This window comes from Rhinolophus ferrumequinum, chromosome 20 (genome assembly GCF_004115265.2).
Source record: "Rhinolophus ferrumequinum isolate MPI-CBG mRhiFer1 chromosome 20, mRhiFer1_v1.p, whole genome shotgun sequence".
Taxonomy (NCBI): domain Eukaryota; kingdom Metazoa; phylum Chordata; class Mammalia; order Chiroptera; family Rhinolophidae; genus Rhinolophus; species Rhinolophus ferrumequinum.
In genome coordinates, this window is record NC_046303.1 from 48,630,239 (window position 1) to 48,645,329 (window position 15,091).

Below are 15,091 nucleotides of genomic sequence, written 5' to 3' on the forward strand. Positions count from 1 at the left end.
AGGAGGTTCAGTACCAGGCCCAAGTAGCAAAACTAGGAGATTTAATGTCCAAACCTGACTCATTCGTTCGCCAAACATTTACTGAGTCCCTTGGATGTGCCAGGTGAACACATACTTGGCACCGGGAACAGCACGAACAAGACGCAGTGGGTTCCCCCCACCATACCCCAAAAGTTAGGAAACTCATGCACCGGCTGGGAATATGGGCAAGAAAGAAAATTTAAATGAACGATTCACACACCATGTCAGGTGGCGAAGAAACGAGATGGATAATGGTAAGGGTGTTCTGGGGAGGTCTTCTCTGAGAAGGTAACATGGGAGGAGAAGGTCAGAATCAAGAGAGGCATGGACGCGGGAAGCTCTCAGCAGAGGAGCGAGCGCAAAATGGAAAGCCTCGAACAAGCGGACACTTTTGAGAAACTTTAGAAAGAAGCCAGTGTGGGAGATGAAGAAGCAGCACAGGAAACAGAGAAAAGGAGTGAATGGGAGATAACATGAGAGGGGGGCCGTCAGGGAACAGACCGTACAGAGAACAGACGTACAGAGCTTGTAAGCTTTAGAGAGCGATGCCTCTGGGTGTTTTTCTAAGAGGAAACACCTGGCGAGCACAGGCGAGCACGGTGGGGCGGGGGCAGGGGTGAGCTTTATAAAGCTCTCTCTGGCCCGCTCTACAGAGAATGGGCAGGGCAACAGCAGTCCAGGTGAGATGGGCTGGGAGCCTGATGCCACCAGCCATGGCTGCCTGCCGGTGGCTTACGAAGTGAAAGTGAAGTGATTCCAAATACCTGCAGATAAAGCCAACAAGCCCACCCTGCTCGGGGTACTTGTCCTGCAGATAGGCTGTGGCTCTAGCAGCTGACAATCCAAGAGGAATCCTGCCTCTTCTCCAGGGACAAGTCCACATTCTTTAGCCTGGCATGTAAGTTCTTCCTCAACCTTCTCATTCTGGCCTGGCCCTCTCTGCTGCTATTCCCTAATGTACACGCTCTGTTGTAACTCCAAGGACCTACACATTCCAAATAAAGCTTGTTTCTCTTGCCTCGGGTTCATGTAACAGCCTCCAGCCCACACCCCTTCCATGCAGGAACACCTCCTGTGACAGAGGTTGCCCAGGCTGGGAGGCTGCCCACCAAACAACCAAGCTGAAAACCAAAACTAAGTACCTCCAAAGACATGACTGGATAAGGACGGCCTGCCCCTGCTATGTCCCTAGAATTTAACAATACTGAAAACATCTGCTTGGTAAGAGACAGAGGTCAATAAAAAAATAAAAAAAATAAATACACCTATTTCTCCCTGATTAATGCAACAGACAGGCTGCTGGGGATGGAATGTGTGTTGTACAGAGTAAAATTTTGATTGTGAATGTGAAAAGGGAAGAGTAGAAGAATATACCCAGATATCACTGTTTTGTTTGTTCCTTATTCAATCAGTTTGTTTAGCACTGAGTTAAATGCTGAACATACAAAGGGAAAAACACACAGTAACCTCAAAGAGTTTACATCCCAGTGAAGAGAAAGATAATGGAAACAAACAATGACCATACAATTAAGAAAAGTTATGACCAGTAGGAAAAGAGAGCAAACCTGCTGGGAAACACAGGACTGGAGTTTGAGTTACTACCTGACAAAAGAATAAAAGTTTGCCCAAAAAATGGATAGAAAGGAGGAAACATTCCAAACCAGAGGAAAAGCCTAAGCAAAGGTACAGAGGCATGAGTGAACATGCCCTAGGCACACACACACTCTTTATTATGTCCTGAAAATAAACCGGGGCGAGGCTTGGCTACATGGTGACCAAAAGGCTCAGGAGGAGTGTGGCAGCATGAGAGTAAAGGAGACACACAGATGTGAGTTCTTCCTTAGATGAACCAACATCCAGGTGAAAGCATGGTGTAAGTACCTTCCAAAAGTACTGCTCAGAATAAAGGTACAGGAACAGAATAAGTCTACCCAAGAGAAAAATAAAACCCATCTTTAGTTTGATGGGTTACAGCCAACACAGGAGGCTCTGCAGGTCTCCCACCTGCTGGAACAAAACGGGCTGCAGAATCTCATGGGAGGCTTGCAGGGCCGGCTCACGCAAGGACTCTCCATGTGTTAAACGCTCTTGTCAGCAGAGGGAGCAGAGGAGGTTTCTGAGTTTTCCACTGTGCGCCAGAATGGAAACCAATCATGACGCTCAGTGTTTGCTTACTGAAGTCCCTTGGCCTGACACCGGCAGAGATACGTCATGTGTCATTCTCTCTCAAAATAAGGGTTTGATATAAGTCATCACCGCATTTAAGTCCATGCCACTTCCTTTAAAATTTCAATAGCTGAATCCTATAATCAGGAATAAGTATCAAAATAGAGTAAGACACCTTTTCTTCAATATAGATAAAAAGCAGGCACATTTTTCCTTGAATAGAGATGAAACAAAACAAAACCCAAAACTAAATATTATACTATGAGATGAAAGTACAAATTACAAATTAAACTACATATTCTAAAAAGCAACAGGTATAAGTTCTTAGACTCGGAAGGTTTTGCAAATGTATGCTGTCACTAACTAAACACAGAAAGAATGAGAAATGCTCAGAAACGGGATCCGATATGCAGAGGCAAGAGAAAGCCTCGTGGCACAGAATACAGTTTCCATTAATTAATTCCTCACGAGTACAAAAGCACTAAAATGAAAACGGTAATGCACACAGACACGGCTTTACCGCCTCCAGCCAGGTCCCTTCACAGCACCTGTCAAGTGTGTGACACCCAGGCCACTGAAAGCAGATATCTTTCAAAAAAAAGTAAGGGCAGGGACACTTACTTTTTGGCAAATCCCCGGTGCTGGAGGCTGACACTGTCCTGCTTCTGTCGTGCGATGGACTGCTTTCCTCAGGCTCCGTAAGAGGGGATCCCTCAGAAAGCGCTGAGCCACAAGCCACAGGTTCTAAGGGCCCAGGGAACAGTGACGTGGAAAACTCTGGAAACTGTGAATCGGGAATTTTATGTCGTCCATTTGGCAATTCACCATTGAATTGTTCATAGGAGCTGCTATATGTGTAATCGCTTTCTGCATTTGGCTCATCGAGGTTATACTCCTCGGGGTTTGGGCAATCTTCTTCATCATCGTCTTCATCATCCAGCTGCCGCTCCAGCAGGAACGGGCCATTCTCTATGTGGCCATTGGTTCTGGGTGATTCTATCCACGTAGGGTCTATGTTCGCGAGTTCTGGCTCAACGTCATCTTCGTCTTTCTCAATGTTTTCCTTCTCAGCGTCTTCTTTCTCCTCCTGGTCCTCAGCTTCACCTTAAAAAGTCGGATGAGTTAAGAATTAGAACTTTACTCTCCTGATCACAGTGGCAGTAGCGACTTAGCTTCTCCAACGAGACATTTCTCAATGTGCTTAATTTACACACTACACAGCAAACACCTACCTCTTGGCTCTCAGGATAAAACCCTCAGGTTTTTGAAAACTTATTTTTCATTATTAAATAACTAGCCTACTCTTATTAGAAAGTTAGCTTTGGGAAGAAAGGACTCTTCACAGTTACACTTCCATTTCTACCCTCTATAATCTTCAGGTTTTTTGGGTGCATTACTATTAGGTAAAAGGTTCATTACAAAATAAAGCTATGATAGAGACATGGTGTTTCTCAGACATTTTCTGTATTTTAAACAACTTTTGAAATATTCATGTTTGAGGCATATATTTCACAAATGAACTACCAAACTGTTCCCCATACTCCCAAATACGAATTGGAGAGAATCATCCTCTCATCTGAAGAAGCAACACAAAGTCAGCCTATGTGATGACGTGGGGAGGGGGTCCCCTATTAATGACATCCCTCGGCCCCCCGGCAGCCCCTTCTCCAGATTTCACTGACCGTTGTCATGTGCAGTCTCTCCCTCGGCAGCCTCCTCTAAAACTGCTGTTTTTAGTTTCACCTCTGGGCGGTATTCGTCATCTTGCTCATTGGAAGGTACAGCTGCTGTGACGTTTTCTTCTATTATTTTCCTTTCGGCTTCTCGCTCCAATTCTTCTATTTCTTGAAGGCGCTTTTCCAATAATTCAGCCTGCCTTTTCTGCTTCTTTTTCAGTTTTTTCTTTTTGTTTTTAGAAATTTTTCCTATCTATAACATGTAAGAAAACAGCACAGGTCAATTTGCTTCTTTTTAAAGCCCTATGCAATAGTGTAAGTGCTGGCAGAATTGCAAATACTAACACAGTCTGTTTTTTCAGGTCATGTTCAATTAAAATCACATGTCTAGACATGAGACCCACCTGTTGGCTAGGGTTACAGTCAAATCAGAAAAAAGAAATCAATGCCAGTATCAAATAATGGGACTGCCAAGAGGTCCTGCCCTTGGAGGGGTATAGCTTAAATCCAATAAATACTTCTTTTTCCTTTAAGCTCTAAGAACTGAATATGCTGAGATACTCTTGCCTTTAAACAAGAAGAATCTCCTGCGAGGTTTTTTTTTCTGCTGCTTCCTATATACCAAGTAACAATGTCCCTTCTCCTTCATGTCTTACTCAACTGTCTGCCAACAAAGAAATGCCTGCCAAAACAGGTGGATTTCATTTATTGTTCGTCAACAGCACTGTTTGTGTTTGGGTCTCACACACTGAACTGTTATCAACAGCCAAAACTGCATAAATGTAAGAAATGAGCATATGAGGTAAAGGAAAAAAAGAAAAAGGCAGTTTAATTCTGCCTCCAATCACAGCCTGTGACGGGGAAAGTACTAGCAATGAGAACCTCCAGTTTTCACAGAATCAAGCAAAACAAGCCACGGGAGAACTCTGGGAAATGCCTTGCGCAGCACCTCAGCAGGCCAGCTGGCGTCATGGTTACAACTCCTCTGGGACTGGGACTTCCATTCCGAACTGACGGCTGTGTGCAGCACTCAGTTCTGGACATTTCCTTTCAAATGCTTTTGGTTCATAAAATTTGTAGGTGACCCACCAACTCAAGATATATACACCATCCTCTACTGCAACCAATCCAGGTTTAGGTCCTTTGAGGTAAGATTTAATTCCAGGCAACTTGCTTCATTTGATTGGACTTAAGTGTTTTAACAGGCCCAAAAAATAGATAATACTCTTTCATATTTAACTACTGGCTAGGGGAAAAAAAAAAAAGAACAACGGCTTTAGAAAAACAGGTAACCTAGAAGCCAATCAGAAACAAGGTAGTTTTTTTGGAATAATCACACTTCAAACCCTCTATCATCTCACATTTCACCAGGCTCGGCCAACAGCACTCCACAAAGTACATGAGAAAAATGAAGATCAAACATGGAACAGCTCTAACTGAACAACTCTAAAAATCACTTCAACTGATCAAACCGTAGGTCTTATATATTCAAGGATGCAGTGTTTATGAACGTAATCTGTCTTTTATGTTAGTATACATTGAGAACATCTGTGATTGAGAAAGGAACATAAAAAAATGTATAACCAATTCCCCAAAACAACAAATCATTCCAGAAACAGAAACTAATGTTACAATTTGAAAAGTTCAATCATAAACAGTAGCTTTTGACATGAAGGTGAAAAAAGTATATGTGTAAGTACTTACAGGTTTTTGCTGTGGAGCGGTACTCACTAAAACAAAATAAAGCAAAATGACTATTCAGAGGAAAATTGATACATATATCTTTATGTAGGTAATTTAAATTGTAAAATGAAATAATTACTGCCTTTTAATGGCTACCCGATTATAGATCTAAAGAATGAGATCTAAAGAATGTTTATCCAACTCAAACAAATGATTGGCTCTTAAAAAGCACAGCAGTAGTTGTTCAAGATGGAGCCATCTCTCTTATTTACCTAAAATTAAATACCCATTTATTTAAAAAACTGTCAGCCCCAAAGTATTGACCGATAATTTAAGAAAATGGAGAAGAGTTCATAAATGAAGTCATCGAACCAAATTTGTTTTATAAACAATGCAATGAACACTTTAGATTAGAATATGTACATCTATGTTTGAAAACTGTTTAGCAAGTTTATACAACTTAAAATAAATCAAATACTGCAGCAAATATTCTAGAAATCAAATGACCAGACCTTGCCAGCCTCAAAAGCTTGACAGACTATGGTTCCATGATCAAAAAAACCTCCTGAAGGTAGAAAACAAGATTCAGAGGTGCTGCATCTTCCCCAAACCCCAGCCAGCCAGTCACAGGGCTGCAGCCATGTAGTCTGCACGCCTGCCTGACAATACACTAAGCACAGATATCATAAAGGGAGGGTGACAGCACAGCACCACTTTACTGACACCAGTATACTCAGAAAAAAACAAAAATAAAACTAACCACACCATTACTCAAGTCACTTGGTCTTCTGTAACTGGTTCCTAATATACTGGTTCGACTCAGACTGAAATAGCTATGCGAACCAAAGGCTAGGAAGCATTCTAAGAAACCTGAAGCTAGAAAAAAATTCCGATGACTACAGGTCAGCTATGGAAAATGTGCTACTGTACACCCCTCGACAGAGAAGTGGGCAACACACAAAAATGTTCAAATGTAGATGAAGCAGCAGGGAAGAATTTAAATGTTACCTTTTCAGGGAGAACAAATATTACGGTATAATTTCATTGGGGCATCTTCCGTCTCAAGAAAAAGGTCTAGTTATTTCTAGGAATCAGGCTCTTACAAAAGTTCCTAATATTGGTAATGTACAAATGTGCCTCCACTGCTTCACTGTGCTACCTTGCAGGCCCTCAATGTCCCCAAACTGGCTGAAACAAAGCTGGCTCAGCTCCCTCACCTGCAGACCCCGAAGGAGGAGGAGCACCTGCTTTCTGCCACTCGGTGGCCTCGGCCGCCATTCTTCTCACATAAGCGTCATCCACACACATCAAGATGTTTTCCGGCTTTATGTCAGTATGAATGATCTTGCACTTACTATGTAGGTAATCTAACCCCTGTAGAACCTGTCAGAGTAAAATCAAGAGGGGAGACGAGTTATGAATACCTTTATTAGTCAACATTTACTTGTAAAATAAGTAATATTATCACAAGACGCAAAATTCAATAGACAGAAAAGGATATTTAGTAAAACTCTCCTCCCACCTTGGCCCCCACAGGAATGTAGCTCTTTCCTACAAGCAGCCAATGTGTGTAATTCTGGAGATAACTCAGGCTCACGGAAGCAAATGCATCTATATATATACTTTTTTAATAACAACTTTATGGAGATGTAATTTACATACTATACAATTTACCCTTTTAAGTGTATAACCCCATGGTATTTAGATGTGCAACCATCACCACTATCTAAGTTAGAACATTCTCATCACCCAAAAAAAACCACCATACTCATCATTAGCGGTCATTCTCCATCTCCCCCAAAGTCCTATGACCCCAAGCAACCACTAATTTACTTTCTGTCTGATTCTGGATATTTTATATAAATCATACAAAGTGGTCTTTTGTAACTGGCATAATGTTTTCAAGGTCCATCCATGTGTAGCATGTATCAATACTTCATTTAATTGCCAATTAACATGGATAATTAACATTGGATATACCATATTTTGTTTAGTCACTCACTTGATGGATATTTGGGTTTTTTCCAAGTTGGGGCTATTATAAATAATATTGCCATGAACATTGATGTACAAGTTTCTGTATGGACATAATATTTTTATTTTTGGGGGGTATATATACCTAAAGGTGCAATTGTTGGGTCCTAGAGTAACCCTGTGCTTCGCCCTTTGATGCACTATAAACTGTTTTACGCAATGGCTGCACTAGCCACGCAGAAGTGCCCCAATGTCTTCATCATGGCCACAACTTGCTGTTGTCTGTTTTCTTTCAGAGACTCTAGTGGGTATGAAGGGGTGTCACACTGACCTAAATGTCCATGATGGCTAATGTGCATACATGTTTAATACTGCAGGAAAGGAGGCCAAACTTTCTTGATTCATTTCCATTAGAGAGGAATTTTTTTCAGTTCTTCCCATGAATAAAAATTATATTTAAAATACAGATCATGTTTCTATACATTAGAAATTGTACATGCTTAATAAATACTAGCATTTAATAAATATCATTCAAATATTTTAAGTTATTTAGGGTCTTGTCCACAATAAACAAGAAAGCGGGAAAAAGACAAGCACAAGATATATGTCACCCAACTCTGGAAAGCTCTTAACAAAAACCCAATGCTTCTGCCTACCCAAGAATCTGGCTAAACAACCTTAGCGATGACACTGTTTAGGAAGTGAAGGAACAGAGATTTCAAAAAAATGCAAAGAGGAATACCTGTCATTCAAACAGGATGAAAACCCCTCGTCTAATCCTACATTCGTCTAAAATAACTTTTCCTAGGAAGTATTTTTACATGACTTCATTCATGAGCATCAGTCAAGCTCCTATGAACAGGCCACACACTATTACAAGGTGTTTGATATATGGCAATAAACAAAGTTCCCTGTCTTCATGGGGATTACACGGTCTTTGCGTCCTCAGAGAGCTTACTGTTGCATGCCACGGGGAGGGAAGAGACTGGCCAAAAAGAAACCAAGCTGAATCACGGGCACAACAAAAGTGATTTAAAAAGTGGATGAGTTCCTAGTAAGTAGTACCAGTAACTGTCAGCACTTTTCCTAAAGGTCTTTTCACCACCATCTCATCCACAAGTCGCTGTTATCTTTCCAACTTAGGTCTTCCACCGTTCACAGGTTGTTTTACGCTGTGGGAGGCTGCACAGGTCTAACAGTTCATGCGATTCACTATCTGACTGTGTCAATATGAGTTCCCAATGACAATGAGGCGCACGAAACAAGCAGTGCTCTCAGCAAAGATTTAAGAGTCCAGATTTTTAAAATATTGGCTATTGGACTCAACTGGGTTAACTTTCCTAAAGAAGCATAGTTTATAACGCCTGTCTATGAACACATGCAAAAGACTTCACCACTGGGACAAATTAAGTAAGTTAAGTAAGATAATGCAAATCGTTAAAGGAAAGGAAATCGTTAAAGAAACATAGCATTAAAACACAGCCTTGGGACTCACACCATTCCTACACTGCTGCTCCATCATTTATTCACTGGGCAAGGTATTTAAGCTGCTTGAGCTTCCATTTTCATATCTATGTAAGGGGGGATATACCTATTAGAAATATGGTAAGAATTAGAAATAATCTGTGGAAAACTCAAGAACAAGGTCTACCTCACAGGAAGCTCAAAATAAGTGGCACAAGTGATCCAGAAGACTTGTTCTGATACTGACTAACTAGTTATAACTTTCCTCCATCATGCATTAAACTTCTCCAGTCTTATTTTTCCTGTCTCTAATATGAATACGCTCTACTTGGTAACTTTTGTGGTATACCACAGCAATAAAATTCCATAACCTGATTCCATAATTTCTTTAAAAAAAAATCTTTAGCTGTAAGCTCAGAATGGTTTTATTTTCAAAAATATCATTTGTGTTCCAGCCAGTGAGGATTAAACAATAAAGCACCCCAGAATCCAGAATCAAACAATAATGGTGGGCAATCTTACAACTATTTATATAGAATTACTATGATGATGCAAAAAAAAATCAAAATCAGAGTTTCATGCTCAAGGATAGAGCTCCTCTTGCAAATTCTTAAAAACAGTGAAAAGGAGCCTTTACTAATTTCTCTTCTGTTGCTTTCATTTGTCAAATCATAGTGTTTGTCTCTCTTGCAAAAAAACATACTCGGCCTCATCAGCAGGAGGCAGCAGAGGCTGCAGAGATCCTTTGGCTGCCATCTCTCCAAACCTACAGCTGCCACTAACGATGAGATCCATCTAAACACAAATGGGCCAGGGACAGAGCTGCATCCACTCAGAGAAGCCGAATCACACTGGGGCCAGTTTTCTCCATGGGAGACAGACGTGCAGGTCAGCAGCAACACAGAAGTGAAGACAGCCCAGGGCTGGGAGCAAGAAGCCCCAGTTCTGGGTCAGGAACTAACTAGCCATGGCTTAGATCAAGTCCCTTTACTCAAGCTCAACTGAAAAATAAGGGGTTTGGTCGGATGGCCGCTAAGGCTTTTTCCTATACCCCTAGGAAGCATGTCAGAGATCATCTGTTACTGGTGTTAGCAACATGAGTCTGCTCCTTTCCACCACAGCTTGCTAGAAATGGAAATAGGTCCTGTAATCTTGCAGATGTAAGAGGAGTAAGTTGAGACTAATGTGGTTAACAACTCTCAAAGGTGTGTCGCGGGCCCTGCACAGTAAAGCTTCCCCACAAAAACCCTCAAGTACAAAGAAAAAGACAGCAACTTTCCAAATTATTTTCTGATTCTGGTCACACTGTGGGGACCTTCTTTCTCCCCTACCTGACCAAGGGACACAGGTCACGAAAAGCTGGCCTGCCTCTCACTCTGTGGGTAAGGCCGAGGGAAACCCCACGGGCAGCCGGCTGAGCCGGCAGCGTGCAGCAGGCTGGCCTGAGCAAGAGCGCTGCTCTGAGACACCAGTTCCTTGCGGGTGTTGGGGAGACACGGAAAAGCTCTCCTCCAGTGGAGACTCTTTCTTCCTAGGAAAGCTAAAGCTCCCACTGGAGTTTTCTTCCTAAGACAGATGAGGTAAATCCTACAGACTGCTTCTGACATGCTCACTGAATGGACAAGTATGAGAAATAAATACCTGCTATAGAGACAGAGGACGAGAACTAGATGCTCGGACAAAAGTTTCAGTGGACCTTGTCCTTCTCCACCTTGTCCTGCGATAGCCCTCGGCTCCTTGCTCTTCCCACTGACTGGTGAGTCAGTGAGAACACCCAGCAGCTGCACTTCTGAATGGAGGGAGGACGAAAGACACGCCCACGTGCCCAGCACTTAGACGGCACAGGGTAACCCCACGCCCCTGAGGCCTTCAACTTCTGAGTTGAAGACCCAACATTTTGAGGAGAATCCCAAGTTAGTACAGAATCACAGGTACTATACCACACGGAACAATTCCGAGACTATAAATACTTTTACCAATTTACAATTGATATCCTAGGCTAAAATTCAACAACACTGGCTTGATCATAATGATCACTACTTCACTGATAACTAGGACCAGTGAAATAATTAAAACGTTAAGTACATGCTACGTATAGATAAAATCGTTCAGGGACAGCAGGCGAGTCAGCCTGCCACAGCTCGTGGTATCCCCACCGAGTTCACCACCGCGCAGAAGCTGGGTTTGGAAAAGCACTGCATCTTAGAAGCCCCCTTAGCATACACATACTGCAGCACATATTACAAGTTACTTGTTAAATAAAACCTAATGGCTATGCTTTTAAATAATCTAATCTATTAAGGCAAAAGAAAACCACTTACCATGACGAGAGACATGAATGCACACTTATCACAAAGACACGCTATAATTTCAAATGCTCCCAAACCTTTCTATGTAGACATTTCACACTACCCAGCAGTTGAGAGCATGGAATCAGAAGTTACACCACCTAGATTCAAATCTTGGCTCCCCCCACAGTAACTGTGGGGCCTGGGGAAGCTTTCATCCTCTGTGCAATGCCTTCTGCAGAACGGAGATAACAACATCCCTGGCCTCGTAAGGCTGTGGGGAGGACGAAATGGCATAACACAAATAAAGCTCTTACAACAGTGAGTGCCTAAAGGAGCACAATAAATGTGACAATCATGATAAAAGAATAATAATTTTAAAATCCAGGGCTACGAGCTATAACTGCTAGTTTTTCCACTTATTGTAGCAAAGTCACCAAAATCAGGGCTTTGCCCTTCCCAACTTTCATTTAATGGCAGGCAGCCACTTCTTTACAAGGTTTCTGGTATAGGGCAATGCATTAAACCATAAAGTTTTAAAAAGTAAAATGTCAGCTACCCATACATAAAAAGTCAAAGCTGTGTGTAAAGACCAGCAAAGGTGTTTAAAGAAACCATCGCCTGTAGAACATCTTAAATGCACCACAAATAAATAGTGCCAACACAAGCTCTGTTTTTCTTCTTTCAGCTTTAGAAATAAAAGCTAGACATAAAAACAGATCTCAATAAAGCTGATTTTTTTTTTTTTTAAATGAAAGCTGTGGGGCAAACAGACAACCAGGAGACTTCATGCCGGGGCCAGAGAAGTAGCCTGGCAGGAGGCACGGCGACCGCTCCGGCATCACCAGAAGCAGACAGGACAGCCCCTCTCGGACCCAGCACAACGTTGCCGTGGCTAAATGAGGACAGCTGAGGATGGAGGAAAGGACTGATGGTAGTCTATAGAAACCCTGGGAATGTGATTAATTAAATTATGCAACTACTTTTAGAAAATAAAGAAGTGGTAACATTTACCTAGAGCCCGTCAAATCACAGGTCAGCCATTGTATAATGTCAGATAAGAGGAACATACATTTCTTCTTTCATTGAAGAAAAGACAACTTATCAAAAACATTTCTTAGCCACTTATTACACAAAGGAAGCAACAAGGTGTGTGCAGCTCACAACATCTATCTTTACCCCCAAGAAATTCCCAATGCAGCTGGGAGACACCAGAGCTGCTTTGTTCTGGTCGCTGCTGGAGGCTTTATCACTAGCCCCCCAGAAGTCATGTCCATCATAAAGCCACAATTTAGGTATTGTCATCCCGATTCCACAAATGAGGAAACAGACTCACAGAGGCTAAGTAACTTGATCAGGGTCACAGAATAATAAGTGCCAAAGTTAGAATTTGAAATTAAATCTACTGCCAAGGTATATACCCACTGCATTTTCCTTTACTCCAGTGGTTATCCATAATGAGAGGGAATTTGCCTCCTTGGGGACAAAGCTCAGAGTCATTTGCGATTGTCACACACAACTGGGGGTCGTGGTGGCTGATACAGTCATCCAGTGGCAGACGCCAGGGATGCTGCTAAATACCCTGCAATGCACAGGACAGGTCCCCACCTCACGGAATCATCCAGCCCAGCGCCCGTCTATGTTCTGGAATAAAACATCACAAAAACTCTTAGTCTCTATCTCCAAAGCACAGTGTTACATGAATCACAGTGAGGATAACATATTCATTAAATCATTTCTTCATTCAATAAGTATGAATTAAAGTCCCATTAAACTCCAAAAATTTCATCGTTACATTTACAGACTCCTTCACTTGCTAAGAAAGGCTAGATTTTGTTTTCCCATTCTGAAAAATAAATGTCAATGGTTCATCTGCTAATTCAATTACCTTCGTACATTGCAAAGCCTGAGCTGTGGTGACATGGTCACTCACCTATGGCTACAGCAGACATCTTTGAAAATACAGGGCTCGAGGGAATAACAAATCTGTATGAAATATATGCAAGATGGTATTTCCAAAATTATTTGCTTTCTGTTAGAATATGTAATCTTTTAATAGTTTCAGAATTTATCAGAGATAATTAAGTTTTGTGTTTTTTCCAGTTTTAAGAAGATATTTTTAGAGTCTTTAGAGTTGCCACTAATACAGTTATAAATACTGAAGTGTCATTTGGGGAATCAAATAACTTCCATTACCATATTAATTTTCCCCCTCACCATGTATCTCTACACTAAAGGCAAAATATTGTTTTTTTGCACATGAGATATTAGTCATGCTAAAATAATAAATTAAAATGTTACCATCTAATATCTAAAAGGGAACAGATATATTATTAAATAAGAGCTAGCCAGAAATCTATATTGCATACCTAACATAATCCTACGCATAAATACAGTATCTCACTGTGTGAGCCAATACAGAGAGAACCCTTCTCTCTCCAGCACCTCTCCTCGAGTAACATCTATGTTAGAAGACAAGCTGCCAGTTTGCAGTACAAAAGGACAAAGATAAATGACGAGATGAACACACAGGCTGACTAAACAAAGCTACCTACACACAATTTCAAAAGCAAACTCTAGGATGCTTTTACTAAAGAAATTTTAGCTTCAAATTAAAAAAAAAAAAAGGATTTAAAAACCTACTCATATGCATGTATGCAAATACTATGAACAATTGTTAAGAAGGTTCTTCCTTAGATCCCTGTTTCTTGAATTCACATTTCTTCAATTGTGAATCAGGATTCTTTTCCTATTTAAGGATTCTGGGCCAAGGCCTATATTTCAGGTCTGGAAGCCTCGTGCATATCTAGCTCAAGATCTGGACCTGGGGGCTCCAAACCACTTAGTCCTCTTCTCAAGCAAACCAAGCAATCTTCCTTCATATATTGCTCACTATGAAGAATTAGCCATAGTAATTATTGTATCAGAATAGGTAATCCAGAATAAGTCATATCTGCATCTTTGCTAGTTTAGGCTGTAAGGGCAATGAGTGGAATACAGACTGATATAGGGCACGCAGAAATGAATCTGGTAAGCATTTCTAATTACAAGGAGATCTTCCACATATGTATACTTTCACTCTACACATACTTGCTAGAGCACCATCGGCAAACTAGACCCTTTCTTTTTTCAAGGCAATTGAACAAAGACCAACTTTAACACAATAATCCCTATATGATCATTCCTTAAATTATCTTTCATTTACCCTTCATCCAAAGATGCTTAGAAACAGCAAATAAACACAATAAATTACCTATTTCTTCTTAATTATTTTCTAAGTAACTAACTGGGACATTTTATAATAATGATATTGGATAAAATAATATTTCATCATACCGTATCACTACCTTAGAAAGATCAACATTCCAAAGAAATGCCTGAAATTCGCATATTGTTCTCTTTACAAGACAGAATGGCATGCCATTAAATATAAAAATTGATGTAACTAGTTCAAAACGTTATGCACTGTTATACGTATATATGTTTTAAAAACAGGGATTATTTATATTAAAATATATATGTACATGTTTGTGTGTGTGTGTTTGAAAAAAAACAAACCAAGGCCTTGTGTTGAAAGCCTGGACAGGTAGGTACTGGGTGGGGCTGCCCAGGTGAGCCTCACCTGCCGAATGATGCTCTTCACACACCGGATGGGAAGGCCCTGGTAGTTGGACTTGATGATCCACTTGAGGAGATGGTGGCCAAGGACCTCGAAGACCATGCAGACATCTGGGCCGCAGTTAAGGACCACTGGTGGACACGTTTCCTGGCGCGGTGCAATTACTAAAAGCAGCAGCGTGCGGCACTTGGCAAAACATT

At 41.2% G+C, this 15,091-nt stretch overlaps 1 protein-coding gene across 19 annotated transcripts in view; it reads right to left on the reverse strand.

Annotated features, from left to right (window-relative positions):
• Window positions 1-15,091, reverse strand: part of SRPK2 (SRSF protein kinase 2) — a 213,312-nt gene that overhangs the window by 22,313 nt on the left and 175,908 nt on the right. For 17 of the 19 annotated variants that reach the window (XM_033088275.1, XM_033088274.1, XM_033088269.1 and 14 more), the window contains 5 exons: window positions 14,895-15,001; window positions 6,764-6,929; window positions 5,568-5,593; window positions 3,870-4,116; window positions 2,809-3,291 (listed from right to left, as the gene is read on the reverse strand). In XM_033088275.1, the coding sequence (XP_032944166.1) occupies window positions 2,809-3,291; window positions 3,870-4,116; window positions 5,568-5,593; window positions 6,764-6,929; window positions 14,895-15,001 (1,029 nt within the window). Of the gene's footprint in view, window positions 1-2,808; window positions 3,292-3,869; window positions 4,117-5,567; window positions 5,594-6,763; window positions 6,930-14,894; window positions 15,056-15,091 lie in introns of all 19 variants that reach the window. The other 2 variants (XM_033088271.1, XM_033088288.1) reach the window with 2 other exon arrangements.